Source organism: Castor canadensis, chromosome 6 (genome assembly GCF_047511655.1).
Source record: "Castor canadensis chromosome 6, mCasCan1.hap1v2, whole genome shotgun sequence".
Taxonomy (NCBI): Eukaryota; Metazoa; Chordata; class Mammalia; order Rodentia; family Castoridae; genus Castor; species Castor canadensis.
In genome coordinates this window covers 80,579,335-80,588,556 of record NC_133391.1, presented here as the reverse complement: position 1 = coordinate 80,588,556, position 9,222 = coordinate 80,579,335, and the positions used below count along the sequence as shown (strand labels likewise).

Here is a 9,222-nt window from a genome sequence, read left to right as displayed (position 1 = left end):
TCTTGGATCCTCTCTGGGGTGTGCCAGGCACCCTCTTATCTCTGTGTGAGTGTGTGTGTGTGTGTGTGTGTGTGTGTGTGTGTGTGTGTTTGGTGCCGGGAATTGAACCTAAGACTTTGCACATGTGAAGCCAGTGCTCTACCACTGAGCTTCACCCCTGTCCCTTACCATCCGCCTCAGGCTCCAGCATCACTCTGCACAGCCCTTACCACTTATCCTAGGTCTCAGAGTTGTCCTCTAGCACCTGTAATTGGAGTAGAGGAGATGGCTTCACATCTCAATACTCAGGGATGATTCTCTCATCTCCCCATGGCTCCCCATTTGTCCCCACCCTCTCAGTGCAACTTCTGTTCCATTCCATGTGCGACCTCTTCAGGATTCTTTTTATTGCTCAAGGCCCTCCCTGGGTGGGAGCAAAGCTGTTTTCAGACCCATTCCAGGCCAAGTCATCTGGGCTTCCGGTGGAGCCCAATCAGCCATCGGAAAGTGTGACAGGCAACCTAGACTGAACCCAAGAGACAGTCACTTCCTGAGCCCCAGGCCGGCCACAGAAGTGGCAAACCACGGCCTAGAAGTACATGGGGGTGCTGACGTAGCCCCACACTAGGAGGAGGAAGCAGCAATGGAAAAAGGGGCTTGTTTTCCTCTGAAAGCTACAGCTTGCTTAGCCCTGAGTTGGGTGTCTGAGGCAAGATTGCTCCACTGGCTTTCTTTGGAAGCCTCTGGTGCCTTAGGCAAGTCCAACCTGTCACCTCTACCTCCTCCTCTTCTTCTCCAGCTTGCAAAGAAAGCCTGAGTGCAGATAGCAGCTCTGACCTGCAGACCCTCCCAGGGTCTCTCATTTCTCCTAGGGCTTCTGGCACCAGTCACTTTGCAAGCAAGATCTGAGAGCCCCAGGTCATCCCTAAATTATCCCTTGAGATCCAAGGGATTCCTCCAGACCAGGCTGCAGGGGTAGCTCAGCAATTTTCTTACCTCCAACTTGGCTTCCTGTAGGCCCCAGGACAGTTGTTCCATCTGCATTGTGGGTACAAGTTGAGTGCTCACAAGCTCAAATTGAGATTTGGCTCCTTGGGAGGGGCCAATTCTTTTCACTCTGTCTCCTCCCCTTCCTGCTCCTCCAATCACAGCAAGCAAGCAGAAGTGTGCCACTGGCCACCAGGCAGATCAGAGGAGGACTGCTGAAAAGTAAAACCCTCTCTAAGGAGTTGATTTTCAGGCCTTTCTTCTCACTGGCTACCCTTGACAGAGGGCTGCAGTCTGGGCAATGCTCAGGGGCTTTTAACTCTTCTCCTTTCACTGTTCCTGGGCAGATGCTGTCTTCTTATGCCATGGAGACTGGGCAGGGTTAGGAAGGGTTCCTTGGACTAGAGGTGTCGTTCAAGTGGTAGAGCGCCTGCCTTGCAAGTTCAAAGTGCTGAGTTCAACCCCCAGTACCACCACCAAAAAAAAAAAAAAAAGAATAAATATCTTATTTAACCTTACCTCCTTCTACTTTCCAATAGGAACTTCTCTACTTCATCCTTCATACTTTCAAGCTTCACTTTCCCCAAACAAGTCATACATAGGCCCTTCTGGCCACCCAACACCGAATCCTGGCCTAATACAGCATCTCACTTCCCACAAAAGACCACAAAATTTGGTCCTTCTTGTGTTTTTTTCTTCTCCAAAATCTTTTCATTGTTTCTGCCCTTCTCCTAGTCCCCAAGCACCTCTTCCTCCTCTTTATCTCTTGGCATCACTGACATCTGTTGGGATTACTTACTGTTTTGTTATTGTTGTTCTTTTTGAAGTACTGGGGTTTGAACTCAGGGCCTCATGCTTGCTAGGCAGGTGCTCTACCATTTAAGCCACTCCATCAGTTCCCTTCTTTTTAATTCCCTTGTACTGTATATTCCAGGCTCTTTCTACCCAACTGTAAGCTACTTAGGTGCAGAGCCTATGCTATAGCCCTTATTCTCAGTCTTTGCCCAGAGTAGTTCCTCAGAGTTTTGGTTGGTGTTGATAAAGGGTGTATTAATTACATTCTGTTGGGTTACAAGTAACAGAAACTAAATGAGACTATTTTATTTTATTAAATAAAAAAGGAGTCCATGGCCTGCATAACTAAAAAGCCCAAGCTGAATGCAAATACTTACACTTGGTATGTACAGCTCTTCCCTCTGACTTCCTCTGCACTGGCTTCACTCTTGAGCAGGCTCTCCAATTCCAAGGGCAAGATGAACTCCAAGCTTACATGCTATTGGCTTAGTACCACCAGTGAAAGATAATTCTTTCCCAACAGTTCCAGAAAAAGCCTCCAAAGTGATTCTGACTCAATCACTGTGGGAAAGAATGCTCCTAGACTGGATCATCCTACATGGATGGTCAAGTCTTGGTTCCAGATCTACTTTTAAATTTAGGATGAGGTTATCTTCTTCCAACCACATGAATAGGAGTGGCTCCTCAAGGCAAGTTGCTGGCTGGGGAATATTACAATAATAATTGATCTTGGACACACAAAAGATGTGAAATAGAAGGGTTTTTGGCGTCCAGCTTCAGCGAGGACATGAAGATTCTTAGGTCAGCTTACATGTTAGAATTTTAGGGGAACTGATTTACCCTCACTACCCAGAGGCAACACAAGGATCCTAGGCTGAGGTGCTGGATCCTTCGTACTTCCGAGTTTAGGGAAGATTGTGATTTTGTTGGTCTAAAGTAAAAGCTTTCTTTTCTAGAGCTCCACATGTGATTGAACAATCAAGGTTGAATTTTTTTTTGCTCTAGAAAAAGATGTTCTACTGCAGCAAGAAAGGTTCAGATTAGTTCTTAAGAACAATATCCCCTGTGTTAGTACTGGAATGCTTCTCTCTGCACAACTTTTCAGAAAAAGATCACTTGAGTTTTCTTGGAGGCTGAGGATTGGTGGGTGAAATGTGGGTGGTGCTGTGGATCCAAAGCCCCTGACAGTAACAATAGCCACTGTTTATTGAATGCCAAATGCAAGGCAGGCACTGAGCTTTGGGACTTCACAGATGGCAGCCCCGTGTAAATTTCAGTCTGCACAACATAATCCTTTTATGTGGATATCATTAATATTAGCCCCATTTTACTGTTGAAGAACGTGATACCCCAGTACTGCCAAAAAACAAAGAAAGAAGAAAGTGAGATACAAAAAGTTTGACCAAACCACTCCACCAGAGAGTGGCAAAATGGCCATTCAGAGACAGGGCCCACCCTACCTGGCCTGGCATTACTCCTGCCGCTAATGAGCAATTCAGGAACAACTCGCCCCAACACATAGTATGAGGAGTTCAAATAGAAAGGAGGGCTGGTTCATTGTCAGATCCCTTAAGTTGATTTTTATAAGAAAATGAGGAGGGGAGATAAGGAGGCAGAGTCAGTGGGATGAAGCCCAATAGAGGCCATCCCCCCACCTCCATCTGACCTCCTAAGCCTGGGCTCACCGTCACCCGCCCTCCTCTTTCTGGTGTTGTCAGCACCTTCCTTTCACACACACACACTCTCTGCTTTTTAAATTAAGAAAAACAGCACCTCCCCTAGATGTAGAGCTAGAGCACGAGTCTTTCCTTCCCGGAATCCCTGTTTTCTCTGGGGTGTGTATTTGACTGCGAGGTGGGGGCGGGAGGGCATCCTGGCTCACCTCCTGCTCTCAGGAGGCCTGAGGAGATCACCCCCCTTCCCTCCGCCGTAAGCTCATGGCCCTTGGCCTGGCTCGGGGAGGGGAGTGTTATCCTGAAGTCTGGGTGCCTTGGCAGAGGCGGTTCCCTAGAGACTGCAGGGAAGGCCCAGGCTGCGGCGCCTGCTCAGTTCGCGCTCACTGCGTCTAAGGCTCCCCGGGCCTGGCTCCGCGCCCAGCACAGCAGCCGGGAGGAGGAGCGAGGAGGCGGCGGAAGAGCCCGCCCGAGCCGGGGCCGGGAACCGCGCTGGAGAGATCTCCAGGGGGCAGCACTGAGCCGCTAAGCAGGTGTGCTCCACGCCAAGTCTAGGGTCCCCCCAGCAGCCGACAGAGAACTCCCTCTTCAGAATCCTGCAGGGTACGCCCCGCCGCTATCTGGACTGGATAAAGCTGGGGAAGTGCCCAGCCATCACAAGAACCATTAGCTTCTGGTGGGAACAGGACTCGGGACTGTCCTAAGGCACCCAAAAATGGGTTCTTTCCCCGCAGGGACCAGGGAATAGCCTTTCGGTTCTGCAGGCCCCAACAGCAGCAACACATTGACAGGAGACGTCTGAGAAGCAGGCATCCCAAGAACCACGTGGCCACAATTTCCTAGCCTCAGTTTCTCCAGTGACACCTACAAAGTCACCATGCCATTGGTCGAGGCCTGGGGCCAAGGCCCCGCCTCTGCTGGGCGGCCTCTGCCCTAGCCTGCCCAGCCACTCCTCCCCTCAGCTCAGGGCTCGCTCCCACGGTCCCAGAGGTGGGCGGGAGAGCCCTGAATGACGGCTGCAGAGCACAGGCCCGACCCGCCCTCGCCCCCGCTCCGGGTCTGGGCTTCCCCAGCCTAGTTCACGCCCGGAGACAGTCTGAGCAGCCACGCGCCCAGTGCTAAGCACCCAGCGCCCTCCCCATCCCGACGTCCCCAGGTTCTGCGCGCTCTCGGGCTCCCGGCAAGGAACCAGGGAGGAGGGAGGGAGTGCTGGAGCGGCACACAGCGACCCGGAAACGCCATATAAGGAGCAGGAAGGATCCCCCGCCGGAACAGCGCCTTATTTGGGCAGCGCCTTATTTGGAGTGACCCGATATGGCCCGGTCGCTTCCGGTTCTGGGAGGAGGGAAGAAGGCGGGGGAGTAGAGGCGGAGGCAACGCCTGGAACTTAGGAGCTCTTGGTCCAAGAGGCCCCAGCTGCGGCTGAAGCACTAGGTATCCCGAAGTCTGGACGTTCAAGATGGGAGAGCGGGCGCGGGACCCAGGGTGCAGGATGCAGGTGCCCAACGCTCTTGGAAGGGGTCTTCACGTCACTCCGGGTCCTCCCGGCCGGTCCTGCCATATTAGGGCTTCCTGCTTCCCATATATGGCCATGTACGTCACGATGGAGGCGGGACGCTGCGGTTCCAGACCCTTGAAATAGAGGCGGATTCGGGGAGTCGCGAGAGATCCCAGCGCACAGAACTTGGGGAGCCGCTGCCGCCGCCATCCACCGCCGCCAGCTTCCGCCGCTGCAAGACCGGCCTCTGCCCCAGCCTCCGCAGCAGCGCCGCGTCTGCTTCGGTCTGCGTCAAGGGCTAGCTTGGGGATCCCACCTGTACCCTCCCCAGTGTGCCCTGAGCCCCGCATGTGACCCAGCCAGTCCCCCGCGAGTGTGTCCCCGGTAGCTCCGGCCCTGGGCTGCGCCAGCCCGCTCCAACACCAGCTCTTCAGCCCGCTCGTCCGGGATGGCCGCAGCCAAGACCGAGATGCAACTGATGTCTCCGCTGCAGATCTCCGACCCGTTCAGCTCCTTTCCTCATTCGCCCACCATGGACAACTACCCCAAGCTGGAGGAGATGATGCTTCTAAGCAACGGGGCTCCCCAGTTCCTCGGTGCCGCCGGGGCCCCAGAGGGCAGCGGCAGTAGCAGCAGCAGCAGCGGGGGCGGTGGAGGTGGAGGGGGCGGCAGCAACAGCAGCAGCAGCAGCGCCTTCAATCCTCAGGGGGAGCCGGGCGAGCAACACTACCAGCACCTGACTGCAGGTAAGCAGTGGCCTACGCAGAGGATGAGCCCATTCGCCACCATCCTGACGTCCAGTCCTTCACCACGGAAGTACTCCTGGACCTAGGGATACAACTGGGGTTTCCCTTCCATTCCTCGCATCTCCAGGGTCTTGTGTTAGAGGGATGCCTGGGGACACCCTTTACCCTCGATCCTAGCGGTGCGCAGAGGACCTAGCATTTGTTTTGGATGGAGAGCTCTGGAGCTGCGTGGGTGGGAGGAGAGGGGGAGGGCTTGTTTTGATGAGCAGGGCTGCCCCCCTCCCTCCAGAAAGGCTTACCCTGCTGCTACCTGTCCCCAAGAAAAGGCTGACATCTGTGGCCAGGGATGTCCCGGCAGCCCAGGGTAGGGGGCGCGCACTAGCCGCAACCGCAGGGGTGCTGGCGGGAATCCCTCGCCCGCTCAGCCGCTGCTGCGGAGCGCTTGGAGCTGCAGTAGAGGGGGATTCTCTGTTTGCGTCAGCTGTTGTTGAAATGGGCTCTGCCACTGGAGCAGGTCCAGGAACATTGCAATCTGCTCTTATCAATTATTAACCAGCTCGGGAGTCAATGGTAGCCGGTGACCTCTTGCCTGGCAGCTCAGGTCCTCATCGTCCTCCAGTGATTGCTCTCCAGTAACCAGGCCTTCCCCTTCTCTCTCCTGCCAGAGTCTTTTCCTGACATCTCTCTGAATAACGAGAAGGTGATGGTGGACACAAGTTACCCAACCCAAACCACTCGGTTGCCTCCCATCACCTACACTGGTCGCTTTTCTCTGGAGCCTGCACCCAACAGTGGCAACACCTTGTGGCCTGAGCCCCTCTTCAGCCTAGTCAGTGGCCTGGTGAGCATGACCAACCCACCAGCCTCCTCATCCTCAGCACCCTCTCCAGCGGCCTCTTCTTCCTCTGCCTCCCAGAGCCCACCCCTGAGCTGCGCAGTGCCATCCAACGACAGCAGTCCCATTTACTCAGCAGCACCCACCTTCCCCACGCCCAACACTGACATTTTCCCTGAGCCACAAAGCCAAGCCTTTCCAGGTTCCACGGGCACAGCGCTCCAGTACCCGCCTCCTGCCTACCCTGCTGCTAAGGGTGGCTTCCAGGTTCCCATGATCCCCGACTACCTATTTCCACAACAGCAAGGAGACTTGGGCCTGGGCACCCCAGATCAGAAGCCTTTTCAGGGCCTGGAGAGCCGTACCCAGCAGCCTTCTCTTACTCCACTCTCTACTATTAAGGCCTTTGCCACTCAGTCGGGCTCCCAGGACTTAAAGACTCTCAATACAACCTATCAGTCCCAGCTCATCAAACCCAGCCGCATGCGCAAGTATCCTAACCGGCCCAGCAAGACACCTCCCCACGAACGCCCTTATGCCTGCCCAGTGGAGTCCTGTGATCGCCGTTTCTCTCGCTCTGACGAACTCACTCGCCACATCCGCATCCACACTGGCCAGAAGCCCTTCCAGTGTCGCATCTGCATGCGCAACTTCAGCCGAAGTGACCACCTCACCACTCACATCCGTACCCACACAGGCGAGAAGCCTTTTGCCTGTGACATCTGTGGGAGAAAGTTTGCCAGGAGTGATGAACGCAAGAGGCACACCAAGATCCACTTGCGGCAGAAGGACAAGAAAGCAGATAAAAGTGTTGTGGCCTCTTCAGCTACTTCCTCCCTCTCTTCCTACCCATCCCCAGTTGCTACCTCTTACCCATCCCCAGTCACTACCTCCTACCCATCCCCGGCCACCACCTCATACCCATCCCCTGTGCCCACCTCCTATTCCTCTCCCAGCTCCTCTACCTACCCATCTCCTGTGCATAGTGGCTTCTCTTCACCCTCTGTGGCCACCACCTATGCCTCTGTTCCCCCTGCTTTCCCTACCCAGGTCAGTAGCTTCCCTTCCTCGGCTGTCACCAACTCCTTCAGCGCCTCAACAGGGCTTTCGGACATGACAGCAACCTTTTCTCCTAGGACAATTGAAATTTGCTAAAGGGGAAAAGGAAAAGGGGAAAAGGGAGAAAAAGAAACCTAAGAGACAAAAGGACAGGAGGAAGAGATGACCATAAGATGGGGTCTTCTCTTAGGTCAGATGGAGGTTCGCAGAGCCAAGTCCTTCCTCTCTACTCAAAGGTCTGTGAGCCAACAATCCTTTCTGCCCACTTTCCCTTTCTCCCCAATTCCTATTCCCTTTGACTTCAGCTGCCTGAAACAACCATGTCCCAAGTTCTTCACCTCTATCCAAAGAACTTGATTTGCATGGATATTGGATAAATCATTTCAGTATCATCTCCATCATATGCCTGACCCCCTTGCTCCCTTCAATGCTAGAAAATTGAGTTGGTAAAATGGGGTTTGGGCCCCTCAGAGCCCTGCTCTACATCCTTGTACAGTGTCTGTGCCATGGATTTTGTTTTTCTTGGGTACTCTTGATGTGAAGATAATTTGTACACTCTATTGTATTATTTGGAGTTAGGTCCTCACTTTGGGGGGTGGGGGGGTGAAAAGCCAAGCAAACGAATGGTGATCCTCTATTTTGTGATGATGCTGTGACTATAATTTTGGAGCATTTTTTGAAACAGCAGTCCTAGGTATTAATCAGAGCATGTGTCAGAGTGTTGTTCCGTTAACCTTTTTGTAAATATTGCTCGACTGTACTCTCACATGTGATAAAATATGGTTTGGTTTTTCTTTTTTTTGGAAAAAAAATTTTTTTCTTTGTCCTTTTAGTTTAAAAAGTTTCACGTCTTGGTGCCTTTTGTGTGACACGCCTTGCTGATGGCTTGACATGTGCAATTGTAAGGGACATGCTCACCTCTAGCCTTAAGGGGGGCAGGGAATGATAATTCGGGGGAGGCTTTGGGAGCAAAATAAGGAAGAGGGCTGAGCTGAGCCTTGGTTCTCCAGAATGTAAGAAAACAAAATCTAAAAATCTGAACTCTCAAAAGTCTATTTTTTTAACTGAAAATGTAAATTTATACATATATTCAGGAGTTGGAATGTTGTAGTTACCTACTGAGTAGGCGGCAATTTTTGTATGTTATGAACATGCAGTTCATTATTTTGTGGTTTTATTTTACTTTGTACATGTGTTTGCTTAAACAAAGTGACTGTTTGGCTTATAAACACATTGAATGCGCTTTACTGCCCATAGGATATGTGGTGTATATCCTTCAGAAAAATTAAAAGGAAAATAAAGGAGCTGTGAGTGGGTGTTTCCTGGTCTGGGGGAAGGACTCTACAGTAGCCATCCTAGGGCAGGAGTTCAGGTTTTCTGAAGAGTCTGGGGCTTTTACAGATGGAAAGATACCCCAACCAGAGCCATGCCCAGTGTGTCTTTGGAGTGAATTGTTAATCAGCAGTGAGTACAGGTAGGTCTCCACACTGTTGCTTGGTGCTGAGGATTGAACCCTAGGCCACAGTCATGCTAAGCAGGGCGTCCTTTTGGCATGGTGTGAGCCTACGCCACCTCAAGACTGGTGAGCCATAACTTTACCTTGGTTAGTTAAAGCTAAAGTAGATCACATGAATGGAGCAGGTGGTCAGA

The 9,222-nt window shown here is 52.5% G+C and overlaps 1 protein-coding gene across 1 annotated transcript; it reads left to right on the top strand.

Moving 5' to 3' along the window:
• The first annotated feature begins 4,849 nt into the window (after positions 1 to 4,849).
• Positions 4,850 to 8,876, top strand: Egr1 (early growth response 1). Its single transcript, XM_020156091.2, has 2 exons — positions 4,850 to 5,678; positions 6,344 to 8,876. Exons 1-2 carry the CDS (start codon positions 5,381 to 5,383, stop codon positions 7,666 to 7,668), a joined length of 1,623 nt encoding a protein of 540 aa, XP_020011680.1. The 5' UTR covers positions 4,850 to 5,380; the 3' UTR covers positions 7,669 to 8,876.
• The last annotated feature ends 346 nt before the right edge of the window (positions 8,877 to 9,222 follow it).